This window comes from Pholcus phalangioides, unplaced genomic scaffold (genome assembly GCF_987345545.1).
Source record: "Pholcus phalangioides strain wild (caught in Gottingen) unplaced genomic scaffold, Ppha-v1.0 ptg000005l_1, whole genome shotgun sequence".
Taxonomy (NCBI): domain Eukaryota; kingdom Metazoa; phylum Arthropoda; class Arachnida; order Araneae; family Pholcidae; genus Pholcus; species Pholcus phalangioides.
Window position 1 is genome coordinate 6,590,708 of NW_028301598.1, and position 24,355 is coordinate 6,615,062.

The window sequence follows — 24,355 nt, forward strand, 5'->3', positions numbered from 1 at the left end:
GGCGATATGGCCTCCAGGTTGAGAACTACTGGCCTAGGCTATAGGGCAGTGTTCTCAAACTTTTGCCATTCGTGGTTCCCTTTGCCCTATTCACGGTTCATCTGCGACTCCTCAGGATACTTTAGTACAGTGGTTCTCAACAGGTGCTCCGCGGAGCCCTTGGGGCTCCTTATGCACTCTCCTGGGACTCCGCGGCCGCTTGAGGAAAATAAAAAAAAAACAGTAAAATTAAAAAAAATAATAATTATATAAATATTTTCAAATAAGTAAAAATAAATCAGTAACTTTGATTAATAATTAAGAAATGGGCCTGTATACGGGGCTCCGCCGTGTAATTTTTTTACTAAAAAGGGCTCCGCGAGTCAAAAAAGTTGAGCACCACTGCTTTAGTAGATACCGTATTCTTTAATATAAAAGAACCACTTCAGGGCATAAATAGGAAAACGCACACACACAAACGCACATCAACATTTCCAGCTCGTCTCGACGCCCCCCCCCCCCAGGAGCCGCGTCGCACACCTTGAGAAACATTGCTCTTAGGGAAATTCAGATCTGCCTCGAAGTGACTCAAAAAGGTTGTCATCGAGTCTTTGTTATTCAAACCAACATCTAGTGATTCACCTTAGAGAAAAGAATCACAAGGAAGATTTGTATATACGTATATTTTTACGAGCCTTTCGCCCTCGTTTTTATGTGTCATGCAAGTTTCGGTGTCGGCGGCCCACTTACTGGGCACTTTGACAGAAGAGCCTGATATAAAATGCGAGATAATAATGTAAGTGAAGGTCACGCTAAATCGAAACACATAAAAAACAAACAGAATAAAAAGGTCTTACGTACGTTTTGTGACGGATTTCGCCTTGCCGTGGTGCCTGCTGCTGTTATCCAAATGGTGGCTGTCGGCCTGTTGCTGCTGCTGCTGCTTAAAGTGTGTTTTATTGCCATGGTGTCTGATGGTGGTGTCTTCGTGTCGATGTCCCATCACCAGGCTGCTGTTGTTGTCGTCCAGGTTTTCGACTGCCTTGTTTGTGGGTATCCACGTGGGCGCCCGATACGTCTCGTATCCGAAGTAGGTGTATTTGACGGGGGCGGCGGATCCGGTTTGGTGGTGGAGGGGCGTCGCCGGCGTGGACGACGACTTGGCCGTTGCCGCCCGTGAGAACGGCCCCGCGGTCAACCTTCTGTTGCCGACGGGCTCGTCTTCTTCTTCTTCGTCGTCTTCTTCGTCGCCCCCGCCTAGGCTCGAACTTTCGCTGCTGAGGTCGATGGTCTTCTCTTCTTCGGCTTCTGTCATCGTCCAAACGTCGCGTCGATTCGAGTCGACGCCGGCGATGAACGACCTTCTGCTGAACATCGACGGCAATGAAAAAAAAAAAATCGACAGTTATAGAGTGACGTCAAATTAGTTCGATTTGTATTTCGTAAAAAGTGAACGATATCACGTAGGCTGGTGCTTCTTTACCTTTTTCTGCCCATGCCCCCACCTGAACCATATATTTTTTCTTGTGGCTCCCTTTGCATCCAAGAACCCTCGCCCCCTTAATTTTTTGAGCGAATTGATATTGAACAAAAAATTCATGTGAGTAGTGTCGACCCCGGGCCGTAATGTGGCTTCTCGGGGCAGACTTTCCTTCTCCCCCCCCCCAGGAAAGTGCTGCTCTAGATCATTTCAATCGTAGCCGGTCAGTTTGTCGCACTCAACTCGTCGCGCCCCAATTTGTCGTGGTAAAAATTCGTCGTGGTACAAGTTTGTCGCAGTGTTAATTCGTCGTGACGTCAATTTAGGGGCCGGTCCAGTATTACATAAGCAAATTTTTAGCCATTTTTGATCCCCTCCTTTCTCCCCTTGTCAGCAAAATTTCGTCATCACTGCCCCATATCTCCTAACGCATATTGGTGGGATCAGAAACGTACGACGGAGGGGGCATAGGCAATATCTTCTAAAGCAGAAGGTATCTCTTGCTCTAGAAGGTGTTGGCATAAGGGGCTCGTGCGCCTCCTCCAGACGAAAAAAAAATGTTTTTTAATTCAAAAAATATTAAAAAAAAATTTCGAAAGAAAATACCTTTTTATTAGGTTACTATAATGAATTTCTGTTAATTTCAATGCTATTTGAAGGGTAAGAACTAAAAATTTATCTTTAAGAAATTCATTGCGGCCCACCCTTTAAGCAATATACGGTAAACCCTTGACCCGCAGAACAAATGTGGCCCTGAAGGTTATCTGTTGTGGCTTGTCCCCCTCAAACCTAATTTTGTAAAAATGAACTAAGCGGCACATTTACAAATCGCTTAAATGACCCGTGGCACAATTCCAGAGCATTTAAGTAACCCGCGACACAGTTCCAGAACACTTAAACGATTCGTGGCTCATTTAGAGATCCCTTGAGTGATGCGTGGCACAGTTTAAGAGCACTTAAGTTGCTCGGAAACATTTCCAGAGCATTTGAAGGATCCGTGAAACATTTAGAGATTATTAAAGTGGCTCTGTAGAAGGACTTATCAATAGCTAGAATGTTAGTTCAGGTGCCCAATAACTGTCGAAAGGTTTTTTCCGTTTCTTGGCGCACCGAATAAGATGCCATTAAGAATATTTCATATTGCCATAAAGGGTGGTTGATGACGTAAGCATCATCCAAACCCCCCCCCTTGTCATCAAAAGTCAGCAAATCGGAACCCCCCCCCCACCCCGACATCGATGCTGACGTAATACTTGAATGACCCCTTATCGCAGAATCGGGGGGGGGGACGGCTTTTGAAAATACACTACAAATGCTGTATATATATACAAATATATATACACATACATTGAGTACATGTGTTTTGCCCCCCCCCCCCCGAAAAAAGTTGAAATGACGGCCCTGAGAGAGAGGATGGTCACCGACACAAAGGCCACCAATAAGAAAGACGACTATATCTTTGGCTGGCTTGTTTGGATATTTTCATTGTTTTCCATTAGTGTCTAAGATTTTGGTCGTGAAGGTTGGTGCTGTTGGTCTACATTTTTCTGTAGGCAAAAACATGGCTCCATATTGGCAAAACCGAACGTGATTACGATACGATATGTTAGTTTGTGTGCGTGTGTTTAAAAGCTTTTTCCCACATAATTCATGTTCCGAAATTAGAAAAACTTTTAATGTAATTGAAAATGAATTAGCCTATTATTCATTTTCTTTATTTGAGGGGGTTTTTTTTTGTATAAAATAGACACAGATTATACAAATGACAAAAAATAATGTCGTACTTTTTAAATCAAATTGTTTGAATTCAATTTAAATTGCAATAAATTGAAATCTTCTCCTACGTATCGTTAAAAGAAAACAAAATTATGAAAATCGTCATTCATTCCGTATATAAGGGATTCAAACCCGTACCCAGGAGGTGGAATGGTGCATTGCATTGTATATTCATTACTTATTGGGGTGGGGGCTCAATTAGCATCAGCCCCCGAATTCTGGTGCCTTTGCCCGGAGTGCTTGAATATTATTTCGGCATAATAATACAGGGCGATTTGAAATGTACATTGCATTGCAAAAAAAAAATTTTAAAGTAAGACTCGCAGCTATTATATATAAAACGTAAGTAAATTGTCGGTAAAAAATTTCTCAAAGATATATTCTCTGCATGGATATATTCAATAGTAAATTACAGAAATTGTGCTGGGAGGGGGGCACTTCGATCGCAATTTATTATCTTGATGTGCGCCCCAGACGCCTCTCGCTGCAAAAAATCCCGGCGGAAAGCGGGAAGCGCGGCGTATACGGTGGAAATTAAATTTTCAAAATTTATTTCATCCCAATTTGTTATCTTGATGTGCTCCTCAACGTCCCTCACTGCGAGAAATGGAAATCCCGACGGAAATGCGGCTTATATGGTGAAAATTTATTGAATCGCAATTTATTACCTTGGTTCCATTTTTTACGCCTAAAGCAACCACCCTATTTATAAGATCGCAACAAACATTTGAATTTTAAAGCAATTCAAATTTGTCGTGACGAAATGAGTCTGCGACGTATTTGTACTGCGACGAAATGAGTCTGCTACACATTTGTACCGCGACGGAATGAGTCTGCTACATATTTGTACATCGACGAAATGAGTCTGCTACATATTTGTACCGCGACGGAATGAGTCTGCTACATATTTGTACATCGACGAAATGAGTCTGCTACATATTTGTACCGCGACGGAATGAGTCTGCTACATATTTGTACCGCGACGGAATGAGTCTGCTACATATTTGTACATCGACGAAATGAGTCTGCTACATATTTGTACCGCGACGGAATGAGTCTGCTACATATTTGTACCGCGACGGAATGAGTCTGCTACATATTTGTACATCGACGAAATGAGTCTGCTACATATTTGTACCGCGACGGAATGAGTCTGCTACATATTTGTACATCGACGAAATGAGTCTGCTACATATTTGTACCTCGACGAAATGAGTCTGCTACATATTTGTACATCGACGAAATGAGTCTGCTACATATTTGTACCGCGACGGAATGAGTCTGCTACATATTTGTACATCGACGAAATGAGTCTGCTACACATTTGTACCGCGACGGAATGAGTCTGCTACATATTTGTACATCGACGAAATGAGTCTGCTACATATTTGTACCGCGACGGAATGAGTCTGCTACATATTTGTACCGCGACGGAATGAGTCTGCTACATATTTGTACATCGACGAAATGAGTCTGCTACATATTTGTACCGCGACGGAATGAGTCTGCTACATATTTGTACCGCGACGGAATGAGTCTGCTACATATTTGTACATCGACGAAATGAGTCTGCTACATATCTGTACCGCGACGGAATGAGTCTGCTACATATTTGTACCGCGACGGAATGAGTCTACTACATATTTGTACATCGACGAAATGAGTCTGCTACATATTTGTACCGCGATGGAATGAGTCTGCTACATATTTGTACCGCGACGGAATGAGTCTGCTATATATTTGTAGGCTGGCTTGTTTGGATATTTTCATTGTTTTCCATTAGTGTCTAAGATTTTGGTCGTGAAGGTTGGTGCTGTTGGTCTACATTTTTCTGTAGGCAAAAACATGGCTCCATATTGGCAAAACCGAACGTGATTACGATACGATATGTTAGTTTGTGTGCGTGTGTTTAAAAGCTTTTTCCCACATAATTCATGTTCCGAAATTAGAAAAACTTTTAATGTAATTGAAAATGAATTAGCCTATTATTCATTTTCTTTATTTGAGGGGGTTTTTTTTTGTATAAAATAGACACAGATTATACAAATGACAAAAAATAATGTCGTACTTTTTAAATTAAATTGTTTGAATTCAATTTAAATTGCAATAAATTGAAATCTTCTCCTACGTATCGTTAAAAGAAAACAAAATTATGAAAATCGTCATTCATTCCGTATATAAGGGATTCAAACCCGTACCCAGGAGGTGGAATGGTGCATTGCATTGTATATTCATTACTTATTGGGGTGGGGGCTCAATTAGCATCAGCCCCCGAATTCTGGTGCCTTTGCCCGGAGTGCTTGAATATTATTTCGGCATAATAATACAGGGCGATTTGAAATGTACATTGCATTGCAAAAAAAAAATTTTAAAGTAAGACTCGCAGCTATTATATATAAAACGTAAGTAAATTGTCGGTAAAAAATTTCTCAAAGATATATTCTCTGCATGGATATATTCAATAGTAAATTACAGAAATTGTGCTGGGAGGGGGGCACTTCGATCGCAATTTATTATCTTGATGTGCGCCCCAGACGCCTCTCGCTGCAAAAAATCCCGGCGGAAAGCGGGAAGCGCGGCGTATACGGTGGAAATTAAATTTTCAAAATTTATTTCATCCCAATTTGTTATCTTGATGTGCTCCTCAACGTCCCTCACTGCGAGAAATGGAAATCCCGACGGAAATGCGGCTTATATGGTGAAAATTTATTGAATCGCAATTTATTACCTTGGTTCCATTTTTTACGCCTAAAGCAACCACCCTATTTATAAGATCGCAACAAACATTTGAATTTTAAAGCAATTCAAATTTGTCGTGACGAAATGAGTCTGCGACGTATTTGTACTGCGACGAAATGAGTCTGCTACACATTTGTACCGCGACGGAATGAGTCTGCTACATATTTGTACATCGACGAAATGAGTCTGCTACATATTTGTACCGCGACGGAATGAGTCTGCTACATATTTGTACCGCGACGGAATGAGTCTGCTACATATTTGTACATCGACGAAATGAGTCTGCTACATATTTGTACCGCGACGGAATGAGTCTGCTACATATTTGTACCGCGACGGAATGAGTCTGCTACATATTTGTACATCGACGAAATGAGTCTGCTACATATTTGTACCGCGACGGAATGAGTCTGCTACATATTTGTACATCGACGAAATGAGTCTGCTACATATTTGTACCGCGACGGAATGAGTCTGCTACATATTTGTACATCGACGAAATGAGTCTGCTACATATTTGTACCGCGACGGAATGAGTCTGCTACATATTTGTACATCGACGAAATGAGTCTGCTACATATTTGTACATCGACGAAATGAGTCTGCTACATATTTGTACCGCGACGGAATGAGTCTGCTACATATTTGTACCGCGACGGAATGAGTCTGCTACATATTTGTACATCGACGAAATGAGTCTGCTACATATTTTTACCGCGACGGAATGAGTCTGCTACATATTTGTACCGCGACGGAATGAGTCTGCTACATATTTGTACATCGACGAAATGAGTCTGCTACATATTTGTACCGCGACGGAATGAGTCTGCTACATATTTGTACATCGACGAAATGAGTCTGCTACATATTTGTACCTCGACGAAATGAGTCTGCTACATATTTGTACCGCGACGGAATGAGTCTGCTACATATTTGTACATCGACGAAATGAGTCTGCTACATATTTGTATCGCGACGGAATGAGTCTGCTACATATTTGTACATCGACGAAATGAGTCTGCTACATATTTGTACATCGACGAAATGAGTCTGCTACATATTTGTACCGCGACGGAATGAGTCTGCTACATATTTGTACCGCGACGGAATGAGTCTGCTACATATTTGTACATCGACGAAATGAGTCTGCTACATATTTGTACCGCGACGGAATGAGTCTGCTACATATTTGTACAGCGACGCAATGAGTCTGCGACATATTTGTACCGCGACGGAATGAGTCTGCTACATATTTGTACATCGACGAAATGAGTCTGCTACATATTTGTACCGCGACGGAATGAGTCGGCGACGAGTTTGTAGCTCGACGAATTGACGCTGCGACAAATTGCACGCGACAAGTTGAGCGCGACGAATTGACCAAGACCCCTTCAATATGCCCCAGGTTGAGGAACACTGACGTAGGCTACTCACCTTTTCCCGACTTCCAAGTATTCGGCTGAGCAACTCGTGTCCGATGGCGTCATGGCTGAACTCGAAGAAGATGATTCTCTGGTGGTCATCGGATGGACCTGTGGACGGATCTTTGACGGGTCGACTTCGGGAGACAGGTGTCGGTCGTGGTATTTTTCCGGGATGCCATTGGTCTTCACCACGGGCATCCAAAGTCCGCCCTCGTACTCGATGTCGGTGTCTTCCTTTCTGCTGTTGTCGTTAACCGGTACATTTGGCTGAGTATTGTTATTGTTTATGAGCTCGGCTCCTCCACCGATCGGCTCGCGACGTATGAACAGCGTCTTCTGGCTTCGGCGACCTCGGACACCCGAAGCCGAAGATTCACTGGTGTTGCCACCACCATCGGCTTCGAGCCTGTGGCCTCTCCTTCCTGTAAGAAGTCGTCGACTAGGAGGGTGCCTGAGAAGGGAAGAGAGAGAGAGGACGAAAAACCAATTACACACTAAGTAACACGATTTTAGTACTTGGTCAGCCGACCACATTTCCCAATGGTTTATTACCAAAAAAAGACTGAATACAGCAATTTTATGCTTTAAATTTTGGTTTTGTGGTGAGAGGAATCGATATTTGTGTTAGCTCTGCGGTGTCGCATACACCAATAGCGACCGAACTGTGACGTCTCGGACCATCCGTGTGTGTGTGTTGCGCGCATGAGGGGGGGGGGGGAAGAAACAGACGATCGCGAGACGCCGAGTGGTGTGGACGTCCATACGGCCTACGTGTCATTATTTTATCTAAATATGTGATAAAATTATATTACGTCATAAATTATCAAAGATAACCCCCCCCCCCAGCCAACGACCAGCCAGTACAGCTCTCTAAAGTAATTGCCACGATATTTTCCTCCCTTACTTATACGTGGTTTGTTCAAAACGTATCTGACCATAATTTTTCCATGAAGCTAAGGAGACGTGGTTTGGTACATGTATGTACACAATCCTAGTGCGCAGGGTTGAATTTTTTCCTGCCTGCAGAAGCTACCAGTCGCCGGCAGGCCGCCAATGAATAAGCGAGCGCCGTCGCATTTTCGTTTCTTTGACAAAATGGCAGGAAAATTTTAACAACGCCTACTGAATAAATCGTGAAGGAGCTGCCAGTTGCGACGCAGAACCTCTTGGTTGTACCCCTTGAGGATGGTTGAACCGTGCGGTGCGTACTCGTGATGAACCACATCACTGTGTGGAGTCACATGAACGGATCCAATGTGATGCTCGTCTCTTATGCAAGCTCTCTGATTGTGATTCGATGATCCTGCATTACCAGGGTCCTCACTTGGTCAATAATGATGCCATTTCTGGATGTTGAGGGCCTACCAGAACATGTTTCACTCGCCCCTGATGGGCGGCCATCACTGTGAAGCGTTTGTACTACGCCTTTATCTTTGTAGTGTCTACTGTTTCGTCTCCAGAAGCCTGTTGAATCTTGCGGATTATTTCCACACCAGAATCACCAAACTTCACACAAAATTTAATACAGTAGCATTGTTCAAGCTCACCTGTCATTATGTCAAAAACGAAAATTTGACGGCGCTCACTCGCACTTCCTCATTCATTGGAGGTCTGCCGGGTGCAGCACCTCCTAGAGATAGAAGGCCTCCGTACAAGTTGCCAAGTTATATCTGTAACGTCATTAAGACAACCTAGCAAGTTCGTCACATCTTGAACCAAAGCATTCTATTTCGTTTCCTTCTGATTTTGGCGTAGAATCTTCCTGTTTGGCTCACAAATACCACACGGTCATTTCTTTTCCTCACAACGATGATACTGCCACGAGCAGGGAAATTTTTACCCGGAAAATTCTGAGGGAAAATGAACTACTTGCTGACGTCACGAGCAGCGTGAGGAGAGGCCTTCTATCTCTAGGAGATGCTGGCTTCGGCTTCTGCGGGCAGGAAAGAATTCGAGCATGCGCACTAGGATTATCTATATACATGTACCAAACCACGTCTCCTTAGCTTCATTGGTTTACGCAAGAAAAATTGTGGTCGAATACTTTTGAACAAACCTCGTGCAGATGCTCCAAGTCGAGAATTCTTTGGTGAAGGTGCTCTTTTGGGCAGGCGCCCACCCATGCTTTAATTGAATTTTCCGAGATGAGTATGGAGGATGTGCTATGTGCCATTTAGAGGAAACATTGGAGAAATTCCATTTTTCTATAGATTTTTGTTTTCCCACAAGCTGAAGATGGCTTTCTGGTCTAATGGTTACCTGAGAACCCGTTAAGCATGCGAACAGATGTAACCCAAGCTTCTTTATCAGTCTTTGACTTTTTCTTTTTTGGGTAGTTATTTTAATTTCCCAATCTTTACTTTAATTTACAGTACACATCAAATCCTCCACGCTCATCTAGAGAAATTCAAAGAAAGCAAGGGGTGCTCACCCCAAAAGAGCACCTTCATCAAAAAAATTGTCAACCTAGAGCCACATCCAGATCCGTATTGGCGAACACTGGTCCCGAGTGTATGGGTGGCCCTAACGTATTTATATTGTCTGAATATTGTGCTTATTTCGTACGGTGAATGGAATAATGGAATTGTCAGAAAAATTATTTTTCGCGCTGATAATTTTAGAAACTGCATAATCAGGTTTCAGAATATAATCTGGACGTTAAATAGAAAATAAATTTTGCGTTAAAATGAAATGTTAAATTTAAAAAATGATGGGATGTTTTTCCACCTTCATTCCCATATGCACTTCATCTTCACTTTATGGCTCCCAAAAACAATTGCCATGATATTTTCGATGTGTTCTCTTTCTCTCTCATATTCCCTCTAATAATCTATCTCTCTCTGTAAATCTATTTATTTATTCATTCAATATTACTTGGCCGAGGCCTATACAAGGGAATGCGGCGGTGAAGTTTGTCAGAAGAGACTGTTGATGTTACAAAAGAAATCGGAAACTGTTGTACAATCAATAACGTTTGATGGGAGGTTGTTACTTGTTACAATCGTTTATTGTTCGAGGAAAGAAACTAAGTTTGAAACAGTCTGTGGATGCAAAGATGGGTTTCGATTTATGGGAATGGTTAATTCCATCGGAGAAGTATGAAGCTGGAGTTAGAAAATTTGAAGTATCGATAGTGAAAATGGCCATGAAGGCTTTTCAAAAGAAAGGTTATCTCTACGGGTGGAAAGCGGTTGGATATTGAGTTGGCGCTTGAGTTCAGTAATGGAGACGGAGGATGACCAACAGTCAAGAATGAAGTGGACGGATTTATTTTCAATAGATTCTAGTTTGTCTATGTTTGAGAGATCATGGGGGGGGGGGGTCCCAGATTTCACATTTATATGAGAGTACAGGAAGGGTGTAGGTTTGAAGCAGAGATGTCTGAGGTAACGGGTGGAGTTTTTATGGTTTCGACGAAGAGAAAAGAGTTTTTGGAGACACTTATAGGAAAGACATAATCAACACGAAGATTCCAACGGAGGTCGGCAGAAATAATTCCACCCAGATATTTATAATAAAAAACCTCGTTGATTAGAGACTTATTGAGAGAGTAAGAGGAATTAAGGAGAAAAGTCTTTTGCGTGTAATTTTCGTAAAATCTGTTTTTAAAGAGGGGTAAATTGCCAAGACGTGCACCACATTCCGATATAACGTTCAGATTGTTTTAGAGAGATGCTTGGCCGGATTCGTTTGCACTGTTTGGTAGACGACGCAATCGTCTGCAAAGTGTCTGATATGGCAATTGATAGAATTAGGAAGATCGTTTATATAAATCAAAAACAATAATGGCGAGAGGACCGAACCCTGAGCCGTGCCAGACTTGACCTGAAGAAATGGGGAGTTCTAGCCCTTGAAGGAGACAAACTGACTGCGATTGGTAATTAAAGCTTACACCCATTTAAGAGTTGAACACATAGACCAGAGTTTTGGAGTCACCGAATCTCGCCAAATTGGCGACAAATTTGGATATTTAGTGACAGCTCCGATGATTTGGCGATATCATGACGCCAAGGGAAAGGAGCTGATCTCACGAGAATATGATAGAACTTTCCAGAACCTTTCTTTTTGCCTGTATAACAGCGCCACCAAAAAAGAACTATGAGCAATTAGTTGAGTTTTTACAATACGAGATCTCTTTTATGTGAGAGAAGCCGCTCACTATATTTAGCGTGTTTCGTCCAATCACTGCTTGTGAATACGCGTGAATAGCTGTTCTGTTAAATAAATCTGTGTTGTCATTGAAATTGATTCGTGCTTTGCCATCTCGAGTGTTTATGAGAGAAATTGTTCGGGACAGTTATTTTTCACTGATAAAACACCAACATTTTGGATATGAGTGAAATTACTCTTCAAAATTATTTTTTCAGATAATATTGCTCAGAGCACATATTCCGCCATGTACCAATTTGTTAAAAATTCCGTAGAGGAATGTGTACGAGGTTTATGTAATGTTAAGTAGTAGCAAATATTCTAGTAACCCAATCAGCCAATGGTTAGTGACCAATTCACAAATATTGATCCCCTCACCACAAAACCTCTCCTCTTGACTACATCATAGCCCGCCACTCTGTCTCAATGATAAAAGCAGGTGGTCAAAGAAGACCTGGGCAGAGGAAAATATGTCATGAACCTAACGTGAAGTTTTTTCTGTATAATGTTTGTTATAGTGCTGCCACCTGCACATTAATTTTTCAAACTATGAGGGAAGTGGAATAATTGAATAGTTGTACCGTGTTGTAGGCCTGTTGCTCGCTGTGGCGAGACTTTTTTAACGGGGAGATCACCACAATGTTTGATGGGGGGGGGGGGTAATAATCATTTCCATGGTTATTGACGCCAAGTAAACACAGTTATAAGAACGTTTAAACCAAGGGCAAAGAAAAATGGTTTTTTTTGTTACATAGTGTTATCGCATTACATATAGACACTTAGTGGCCATTAGATTCGTTTAGTGATTCTGCTGTACTCACTTGTTAAACTTGTGCACGCTGGCGTACGAATTGGACTCGTCACCTTCGGATTCAGTTGTGCGATTCCCTCTGTACCTGCGGCTATTGGTCGATGGCAGCAACAGCAGGCGACGTTGAGACGTGGTCGACGTGGATGGAGGTCCACCTGAAGTGACGTAGTGACTCGGCGGAGGCTGAGGCGGAGGAGGCCACGGAGGCCTAGTCAACGGAGGCATGTCGCATCTCTCTCGGACCAGGCTCAGTGCAGAACCTAATGCGAGGGCTTCCCTCGCAGAGCCGCACGCGAACGCGTGACATTCGAAGCTCCTGGGGTCCGTCACCCGCCGGAACACGCAGGCGAACACCGAAGGATGGCTCAGGCTCACCAGGAACCTATGACAGGAAATAAGCAAATTCATGAACTTACTTACTTGCTTACCGCACACGGCCACGCGATTTAAGCACATTGCTCCGGAGGGCGTGGCCGTGTTGAAAAATGTTATGAATTTTTACGCAAGATTTTTATATACAGCAAAAATATATGGATAAAATTTCACATGAGTAAAAAGACATAGAACGTGCTAGAGAGAGAAAACACATGTGTGCAAAAACGGGACAAAAACTCTTACACTGCGTACAGAACATTACAAAACTTTTTTCCGTTAACTAAGACGTAAAAACATAGCATGTGCAAATTCGGGTATATTATGTGGAAGAAAAATTTGGGGTTCTCTGACAAGGGTTCCCGTGGGTACACAGACAACATGTTCTAGACATAAGTACTCGGAATGGGCGGGGTAACTACAATATAAGGCACGTGCCAGATTGATGGATTCTGTACCGAGACTTGTAGGGCCGTGTCGTGAACTGCATGCTCACAGTGCGGGGAAACATTTTTGTGATGGTGCTATTTAATATAGCATGTGCACACGATTGAATGAAGCAAATACCGTGTCGAAAAATGAGGGCCTCTGTAGTGGGGGGGAGGGGCGGGAGTGGGGCGTGGTTATACTTGGAGGCCTTTTAAGTAGAGTCGCATGCATGCAGCATGAGAGCATTTGCGAAGAGGCATTGTGCATTAGGATATGTGCGGATAAATCAGAATAATGAAATAAAATACTGTGCAGTTACTGATGGAGTCCCTAGCGATAGGTACACTTGAGGGACCCTTGGACGAAAGTGACACATTATTTGTGTAATTTGCGGTATGAGAAACATTTGCAAAATGACATCATTCATCATGACCAGAGAAATAGATGAAAAAAAAGTAAAGTGAACTATTTTACGAAATAATTAGGAGCCTCCCTTGGGAGGGGTACACTTAAGGGACCCTTCTACAGTAGTCAATGTGGGATTACGCAGAACATATGCTAGTTCGAGCCAATGTCTTCAGTAAGAAGGAGAGTTGCTGTCTTTCTCAGTCTGGCCGATCACTCTAGGCCGACGAGGGAGGGAGGGAGGGTCTTCAACCTTTCAGATACGGCGGGCCGAATTGAAACTTCCCATGAAGCCGGCGGGCCACCAACTCAAGTAATTTAGGGACATACATAGTGTAATTTAGTGAAGGGGCCCAATAGGGTCACCGAGTCAAGCAAAAGACAAAAGTAATTGAATACTTTTATTTATTCTGAAACTATTTCTCTTATTAATTATCAATTTTGATTAGTTTTAAATTATTTGTTTTATTAGTTCTGACTTTTCATTAATTTGTTCCGAAATTATTTCTTTCATTAATTCTAGAAGTAATCTTTTCCAATGTTTTCAACCATTTTCTGAATCGGAAATAATCTTCGGGCCACGAAAAAAGCTCCGACGGCCAAATGTGGCCCGTGGGCCCTGCTCTACTACTAGTTCACCAATTTTAACTCCAGCCATATCGCTATACAACAATTTACTGACATTCACGAGTTGGGTTGGAAATTGAGGCACCATCTATCGGTGGTCGCCACAAGCTCGTTGAGGAAAATATTTATATTCTTCGTCCGGTTCGAACTTTCACGGTAGTAGACGAGCATCTTACCACCACGCCACTCGGCCGCTTCTAGGCTCTACTGGAATGGTGCTGAACCCCTATTCGTCTTGATCCGGTCCGGTCATTTCTGCTTTCTCGGGGATGTTTTCTAGAAATTTCAACAGTCTTATATAAGTTTCTTGATGGAGTCAGATCGTTTTAAGATGTCTAGCATCCATTTCTTCTCTAGAGCTTCTAATGGGACCCTCGGTAGGAAAATTAATTTGTACGCTGGCATGCAGTGGTGTAATGTAGTTTGGTTCCGATCTCGCCACAGCTGCAACGGTATCGAATTTATGAACTGGTATCTTGGGTGTTGCCACTATCAAGGCCATGTTTCCAAATCACATTCTCCATAATGATTTCTTATTCTCAAATCTCGTCACACCCGCGTGCATTCCATACTCTTCAAAGAGCTGCAAGAACGGGTGCGATAAGTCAATTGGTGCTCAGTGGCAGACCCCGCCCTTAAATAATATAAGAGCTGTTGATCCGCTGGAAAGGGCACATCCAGAAAATGCACGTGACCTTTTTAGCATTTCGTTCTATAAAATAAACAGTGAGGAGGTCATAAGTGACCTTGCAGGGAACCTTGACCCTCAATGCACGGATCTGACATTTTCCTCCTTGTGTCCGCCGTTCAACTTAAAAAGCCATCAAGGGTCTCGGTAACTCTGCCCATTCCATGTTCTCCAATCTCTTGTAACTGCCTGGCAGAATGGAGTGGTTGTTGCACCGATCTTTGTATGTACGAGTCAGGGTTGAACGAAATTACTTAACCCCGTATATCTTTGTATCGCCACTCACAAATCAGTTTAAACTACTCGATTTTTCAGACTACATATAATGAATGACGGTAGTCAGATGATTCTGGGCGCTTGAACACATCCACCCACTCTTACAAGCAGACACGTCATTCCATCCGAAGATGATGTCACTTTCCGCTGATCATACGAAGGTTTCAATAGCTGACTGATGCGAAGGTGATTGATGTGAAAAGAAAGAAAGGAAAGAAAATTAAACTGCCTTTGCAGGGAATAGAACCCTCGACAAACCAATCTATCGACACAAGCTGACACATCAAACCATTTTCTTCAGCAGACATATCAATCCATTCTTACAAGCAGACGCAGCAATTCATTCTCACGAGCAAACACATTAATTCCTTCTCACCAGCAGACATATCAATGCATTCTTACAAGCAGACGCAGCAATTCATTCTCATGAGCAGACGCAGCAATTCATTCTCACGAGCAAACACATTAATTCCTTCTCACCAGCAGACATATCAATGCATTCTTACGATACCATTCTTACAAACACACCAATTCACTCTCACCAGCAGACACACACCAATCCATTTTACGGGGGGGGGGGCATCAATCAGTTCTCACAAGCAGTGCCGTCTTAAGGCATGGGCCCACCCGAGCACGGCCCGGGGGCCTCAAGAGAAAAGAGGGTCTCACAAAAATTAGATCCGGTTGAGATTTTCGAAAATTTGCCTGGTAGGGCCTCAGAAAAATGATTTGGCCCGGGGGCCCATGATGCTCTTAAGACGGCCCTGCTCACAAGCAGACAAATGAATCTATTTTTACCAGCTGACACATCAAACCACTTTTACAATCAGACCCATCAATCATTTCTTCAAGCAGACAAAGCAATTTATGTTAGCTAGTAGACACATTGCTCCATTCTCACGAGCAGACACATCAACCCATTCTCACTAACAGACATATCAATCTAACGTTTTTAAAAACAGACACATCAAACCGTTTTTAAAAACAGACACATCAAACCGTTTTTAAAAACAGACACATCAAACCGTTTTTACAAGCAGGCACACCACAATCTTCTCTTAATAACACACATTAACCCATTCTTACAAGCAGACACATCAACCCAGAGACATATCAAATCAGATAAACACACATTTCCTGAAAGTTCCGACGCATATTCCCACCATAGTTTATTCTGACCAGTAAAAACCTGCACTTTTCATGAGATAGTTTCCAAATCTCTCTCATTAACATATATTAATAAAACGATAATGACATGAAGTTTGCTTTCATTATTTTTTCATTGTAGAGATAATGAAAAAACGCTTTTCCTTCCTAATGAATATTCATTAATTTCCGAGAGAGGAGCTTTTAAACAGCACCAAACTTCGTGGCCTACACCTCCCGTTGTCCATTATTGCGTACTTTATAGCATACCATACCATACCAAGCAACATGCTGCATACGAATGTGTACATGCTACATAATAAATGAATGAATGAATGAAACAAAAAATGATAAGGAGCCACTTTCTCATTCATGATATTCAATTTGGCGTGGCCTTTTTCTTCCGTCCTTAACCCGGGTTCGAGAACTTCATTGCACATATTTTAATGTGAATCTTGCTTAATGGCCCATGACTTCCAACGGGCGTTAACATTAAAATACTTATCTACGCGAAAAAATTTTTTATACCCCCCCCCCCCGATCTTCATATTATATTTTCACTTCCTTGAGCACAGGATTGAAAATTGAGCATGATTAAAGGTAATTGACATTAACAATCGCACTGGTAATATGATAGAATGCATACTGAGGATAGAATGCATACGGCCATAAGGCAAACAGGATCGCAATCGCACATAGTCATGAGCAATGTGTATTTAGAATCACACACATATACATATGGTCGTGAGAAATCAGGATCGACGATCACGCATAATTATGAGCGGTCAGAACCGAAAATTGCACATGGTTACTAGCAATCAGGACCGACAGTTGCGATTGGGCATAAGGAATGTGTAATGAAAATTGCACATGGTCGTGAAAAAATTTGAATCGGCAATAAAATATAGCTAAGAGCAATCGGAATGGAAAGTGCACATGGTCGTGAAAAATTTGAATCAGCGATCACACATCGTTACGAGCAATTACAAACGAGAATTACACTTGGTCATGAAAAATCAGAATTGACAATAGCACATCATTACGAGGAATGATGGATGAAAATTTCACATAGTCGATAAAAATGTGAATCGAAAATTGCACATCGTTACGAGAAAATTTAACATTGTTGTGAAAAATGTGAATCGACACTTGCACATCGTTACGAAAAAATTAAATGTGGTCGTGAAAAATCTAGATCGACACAAGTGAATATTGCGCATGGTCCTGAAAAATGTGAATCGGCAAACACGCATCGTAACGAGAAAATTGCACATGTTCGTAAAAAATCTGAATCGAAAATCACATACCGCTACGAAAACATTGCACTTGGTCCTGATAAATGTGAACCAACAATCACACATTGCAATCACAACCGACAATTGTACTTGGTCGTGTGAAATCTGGATTGATAATAGCACATCGTTACGAGAAAATTGCACTTGGTAGATAAAAATGTGAATCGAAAATCGCATATCGTTACGAGAAAATTTCGCATTGTCATGAAAAAATCTGAATCGACAAACGCACATTGTTACGAGCAATCACAACTGAAAATTGCACATGGTCCATAAAAGTCTGAATCGACAATCCCATATCGTTACAAGAAAATTGCACATGGTTGTGAAAAATGTGAATCGACAATCGCGCATCGTAACAACAAAATTACACATGGTAGTGAAAAATCTGAATCGACAATAGCACATCGTTACGAAAATTGCACGTGATCGTAAAATTCTAGATCAACATTAGCGTATTTTTACGAGCAATCACGACTCAAAATTGCACTTGTTCGATAACAATGTGAATCGATAATCGCACATCGTTGCAAGCAATCGGACATTGCATATGGTCGTGAAAAATCTAGATCGACAATAGTACATCGTTTCGAGGAATGACGAATAAAAATTACACATGGTTGAGAGAAATGTGAATCAACGATCACACATCGTTACGAGCAATCACAAGCGAAAAGTGCACTTGATCATGTGAAATCTGGATCGACAATTGCATATCGTTACGAGAAAATTCGCGTGGTCGTGAAAAATCTAGATCGACAAGAGTACATCGTTACGAACAATCAAGAATGAAAATTGCACGTGGTCCATAGAAGTCTGAATCGACAATCCAATATCGTTTCGAGAAAATTGCACTTGGTCGTGAAAAATCCTAATCGATAATAGCACATCGTTACGAGAAAATTGCGCACGGTCGTGAAAATTGAGATCGACAATAGCATATTGTTATGACCAAACACGATGGAAAATTGCACATGGTCGATAAGAATCTGAATCGACAATCGTACATCATTACGAGAAAATTTCTCATGGAAATTTTCTAAAAGATATAGAATTGAACACCCGACTCTGACGCAACTAGTAATATGTGAGGTGTCATCGGGGGGGGGGGGGGGTAAAACGGCTATGTATGAGACACGAGCATCAAGCACACTTGGGTGTTTCAGTGAACACCCATGGTGTTCGCGGGCAACAGATTAAAAATATCTGACCAAAGGTCTAATGTTATTGATTCTAAATGGTTGTGTTTTCCCCGCCTATCGAACCGGAAGTTGGTATGGTACGCTAACCATTCAGCTACCAGATGGTGATAATGATTATTCAGTACCATCAAAAAGCATTGTTTGTTCCCATACCAACTGTGCGTTAATACCAGAAAAGAACCGCAAACTCACTCACCTGTGTTTGGAATCCAACCTCAAGAACCCCTTCCGGTCAAGCACAGCGTCGCAGCAGGCCAGAGGCACGAACGCCGCACCCAACACGCGTCGCTTCAGAGCCTTCGCCTGGAACCTAACAGCGGCCCAGAGCACGGCGTTCGACAGCGGCGTCAGCACCTTCACCAACACGAGGTCCTCGTCCCTATCTATCGTGGTGCCGCCGGTGCCACCAGCGCCGCCATCTCTCTGGTAGTGGGGATGATGGTGATGATGGTGATGCGACGCGGAAGACCTCTGAGCGAGCACCAGTCCGTATTCCAGAACATCCAGCCTCTGATCCAACGCGAACAGATGGGTGCTCCTCTGACTGTCACCTTTCTTCCTGGCACCTGAGTACACCTCCAGAAGGGGTCGCTGCATCGAAGCGATCCCCTTCGGGGTCCGTTTCTTGCGCAGGGTGAACGCCGTGCATCCCAAATACTTAACTCTGAAACCAGAACATGGTATCCTCTCAAGATCTTCGTCTTCGCTCGCGAGATCTTCCGGTAAAGATTCCATAGAGCTCGGCTGTGTGTTGTTTTACCGTTCAAACTCTCGAGTCAGTCACCGCGGTCATCGTCATCATCGACAGCAATGACCGATCCAGAAAGAACAGGCCACTATGCATTCCCCTGTTCCCGTTATAGAAAACAAAACTAACCTGCGATAAACATCACGGAGGCGGTTTAATCGTTCGCACGGTTCAACTACGTTATTGAATAGACGAAAATATCTCCCATAATTGGCCTTAACTCTCTTTCTGCACCCATAGATCACACTCACACCAACACGAGGTTCGTCAACAGAAACCACAGAAACTGAACGCAGATTCACTCTCGGGAACTGTCCGACGGTGGATGTGTCGACATATCCGAATACGGAAACGGCACGGCCGTAATCACCACAGTGACAGGATCTCTGGAGAAAGGTGTTCCGCTGGACTTCTCACACACACGGCAACAATCTCTGTCAGTCAGTCAGTCAGAAGTCGGTGATATCTCCACAAGGCCAACTGCCCCAGTTCACTTCTTCAGCGTGTGGCTTTCCTTTTTTTTTTCTTCTCTTGTGTGGCCTACATACTAACTAACATACACAATAACGGGCTCTCACTTTGAGCAAAGGCTCGCACACTCTCACTCTCTGCACCACGATCGGTAACGGAACCGGTTTGTCCACTGGTGGTGGTCAAAAGAAAAACCAGCTGGAAATAGATAACACACACAAAATAAGAAAAGGAACATATATAAGTGTTTTCGCTTCTTTTTTGTTCTTATCTCCAAGATATTGCTGGGTGGAAAAAGAAATGGAAGCAAATTCTATCTACAGAAGAAGAAGAATTGGATCGTCGAATTCTCTCTGGAGCCTAATTATAGCTCTTAATGAAGAAAAAGAAGAAGCTTTTCTTCTTTTGGAGATGTATTTATGGACTGACTGGCCATTGCCGGACGGTGAGGAAAGTCTCTTCAGAGAAAAACCTCAAAAATTTAAGTTTTTTTTTTTTTAAATATATATGGATGGTCGGTAACCAGTGGAGTACTTACGGGGTGGGGGGGGAGACTTCTTATAGTGGGCTATAGTCCCAGGGTGGCAAGTTCGGAAAGGCGGAAAATTTGTGGAATGAGTGGTCAAGAAAATTAGTGGAATGGGAGAAGGGCAGCAAAATCCTTGTAGGTCACTGGTGGTAAAACTATAAATTCTCTTTTGCTTAGAGAGCAAGGGATAAGGTCAGTGAGCGACCGAAAGAGTGTCCAAGAATGTGAGTGACCTAAAAGTTAACCTAGGGAGCGAGGGACCAGGACTAGGTCGTTGAGTGACCGAAAGAGTGAGTTAGAGCGTGTGCAAGCATGTGCGTGATCAAGAAGTGCGCAAGCACGTGAGCGACCAAAACAGTGACCAAGAGAGTAAGAGACCAGATCAGTGAGCGACTAAAAGTATGACTTAAAGAGTGTGTTAGCATATGAATGATCGAAGCATAGGAGTAACCAAAAGAGTGGCCTAGCGAGCGAGGGGCCAAGTCAATGAACAACCAAAAGACTGACTACAAGCCGAAACACACTATACTGACGTGACGTAATTATCACGTCACGTTGTCACGTCAGTGTAGTGTGGGCCTTTATAGAATGTGTGATCATGGAAGAGACCAAAAGAGTAAAAGAGTGCGTAAGAATGGGAGGGACTTAGGGAGTGTGTGAGCAAGGGAGTAACCTAGAGAGCGAGGAACCAGGTCCGTGAACAACTAAAAGAGTGACCGGAGCAACACCATCTATGGCATAAGGCCTCCACGCAAAGCTCGTGTCGTCACTGAAGAAGGTCATCCCACCTATAGCTATTGGATATACTAAAAAAAGGGTAAAGATGGGGCATTCGTCGGCCTGCTATATCCAATGGCTTTAGGTGAGATGACGTTATTCAGTGACGTCACAAGCTTCGCGCGGAGGCTAGATCTGTAAAATGACGACAAATTGCAACTTAGTCATCAACATTCACACAGGAAATATACTTTCATTAACGAATTACGAATTACTTCCCGATACTTTGCATACTCTTAACGATGATAAAAAGATTCAGATTTGAATGTTACACTTTGATCTGTGGGTTGAAAAGCATAATCGGTATTAAGTGGTACACAGTCTCGATACTGAACAATGTTAAAATGGGAAATCAAGTGGTAAGCAGTCTCGATTTACTCCAGCTGAACAATGTTGAAAGGGGCATTAAATTATCAAAGAAATAGTAGAGGAAAACAAATTTTTCAAACTTTTATTAGTCTTTGAAAGTTGGTTGTTTAGCACTTAGCGGGTTATGGCCCAGGGTGGCAAGTTCAGAGGGGCGTCAAATTTGAGGAATGAGTGGCCAAGAAAATTAAAAGAATGGGAAAAGAGCGGCGAAATGTTTGTAACCCTCAATAAATCCGCCTCTGCCTATACAGCAAAGGACTAGGTCAGGTCAGGGAGGGACCAAAAGAGTGACTTAGAAAGTTTACAAGCATGTGAGTGAGCAAAAGAGTGACAGAGCGCGAGCAAACGTCAATGACCAAACGAGTGACCTACACAGCGAGGGACCAGGTCAGCGAGTTACCTAGAATGCATGCTAGTATGTGAGTGACAAAAAAAGTGTGCAAGCATGTTAGAGACCAAAACCAAATGCGAATGCCAATCAGAAGAAGATATAATCCGGCTAGCTAATTGTCAATCAGAACAGAAAATCGAATCTGACCACAGTCAACCAGAATAAACGATCGCACTCGATTATAAGCAGTCGGGTTCGACAATCGCACATGGACACATACACACACACACAATCGGAATATTCAATCAAAATTACTTTTGCTATTCATAATGTGTAATATTCCCAGAAAATCACAACATGGAAACCAATAGACATAAATATATATACAGGCGTTTCTTGCTTTGGGGACATTCAATCTATTACGTAAGCAGATTTTTAGCCATTTTTGACCCCCTTCCCCCTCCCTCCCTGGTCAGCGAAATTTCGTCAGCAGCTTAGAATATTTCATATCTTCAAAAAGGTTGGTTGATGACGTAAGCAACCTTCAAACCCCCCTCCTCCTCGACATCAAAAGTCAGCAAATCCGAAAGCCCCCCCCCCCTCGATGCTGACGTAATACTTGAATGACCCCTTTAAGCGATTAGTCGGTTTTACAAAATGTCGCGTAAGACGAAATCGCGTGAAGCGAATAGAATTTAACATGGTGGGATAGGGGGTTTCCTTTAGAAGGATAAGAAGAAAAACCCAGTTTCCAGCAGCAAAGTATATATATATTTTTTGAATAAATTAATTATTCTAACTTTTAAATAAACCTCGTTAGTTTCTAAAGGCTACGTGAATAAGTTTAATTGATACTTTTTTTCTGTCTTCGTTACTTCTGATTGATTCTAGTGAATGTGGATGTTTTTTTTCCGAAGAGTCTGGCTGATAACTTTTTTGATGAAATCAGTCGAGATTCAGCTCACAAGTAGCATTCTTCGTCTCTTTATAATAACTTCAGGAGCAGAGTTAGAGAATTCTGAATATACCTCGCAACTATGACAGATTCATCGCGAAAGTTTTCTTCGATTAAAATTCTGATGGAATTGCAGATGTGTTACCAACAGGCGCTCATTTGTGAGATCTGTTGAGATGGATTCGAGAGCGTTTCTGTCATATATGTCTTATCTACATCAACAAATCCAACGGATTTTGTGATTTTAATTGCCGTACTTCTAATTTACAAGCCCATTTTCAGGACTGAAATCATGTATAATATGACAAGTGTAAGATACCAGATGAGATGGCATGCCCCCCCCCCTCCCCAATTGCTTTTAAAATACACCTTCATCGTAATATGTGTACATTCATCCTTTTCAACGAAACCCCAGAACTTTTCTTCAACTCCCAACCCTATCTCGTCTCTAATCACCACAAAATTTGTTACTCGCGATAATTCCAAAAAACAAAATACAGAAATGGCAATTCTAAAATTAACGGACTTGATAAACAATGGAATAAATAAAAATAAATATTCAATAATAGTTTTTTTGGACCTAAAACGAGCATTTGATTATGTGGATCTAAATATTTTAACAGAGAAATTATATACAGCCGGTATAAGAGGAAATAGCTTAGAATGGTTTAAATCATACTACTACACTAGACGACAAGCTGTCATAATAGAGAAAAAAATTAGCAATTTTCAAGAAGTAAAAAAAAAGGTGTCCCACAGGGGTCGGTCTTAGGGCCGATACTATTTTTAATTTACATAAATGAACTGAGTGAACTAAATCTAAATGGTAGCATTATATCTTTTGCAGATGACACAGTTTTATATGTTGAGGATACAGAAACACATAGTTTGGTTGAAAGAACAGAGAAAGACCTAACAAAAATAAATCACTGGCTAATAAAACACAAATTAAAAATAAATACACAAAAAACTAAATTTTTGTGCACGAAAACAAGAAATGTAAATGACAGTACAGAAATCCACTTAAAATTACACACTCACTGCCAATCTCAAACAATATCAGTATGCAATTGTGAAGAAATAGGTAGAGTGTTCGATTATGAATACTTAGGAATAGTTATACAAGATAACCAGCTTCGTGGACTCTGCCACGAAGCTGGGCAGGAAGAGATCTCGGCAACGGGATAAGTTCAGTGGCGTTCATTCATTCAGGACTAAAATCAAACTACAGACTAAATTTTGCGGGTCGCAATTTCTAAAATCAACTTTTCAAAATCGCGGTATAACGAAAATCGCTTAAAGCGGAGGATACCTATACACATCCTCGATTGTCTTTCAAGTATATCATACACTACTCGATAATAATGTATCAATTGA

The 24,355-nt window shown here is 42.0% G+C and overlaps 1 protein-coding gene across 2 annotated transcripts in view; it reads right to left on the reverse strand.

Moving 5' to 3' along the window:
• Positions 1-20,121, reverse strand: part of LOC149085798 (uncharacterized) — a 29,735-nt gene extending 9,614 nt beyond the window's left edge. Inside the window, exons 1-4 of one of the 2 annotated variants that reach the window (XM_089232212.1) lie at positions 18,995-20,121; positions 12,369-12,740; positions 7,409-7,849; positions 841-1,346 (exon numbers count right to left, since the gene is read on the reverse strand). In XM_089232212.1, the coding sequence (XP_089088338.1) occupies positions 841-1,346; positions 7,409-7,849; positions 12,369-12,740; positions 18,995-19,533 (1,858 nt within the window). In that variant the 5' untranslated portion in view covers positions 19,534-20,121. The remainder of the gene's footprint in view (positions 1-840; positions 1,347-7,408; positions 7,850-12,368; positions 12,741-18,994) is intronic. The other variant, XM_089232213.1, reaches the window with a different exon arrangement.
• Between the last annotated feature and the right edge of the window lie 4,234 nt (positions 20,122-24,355).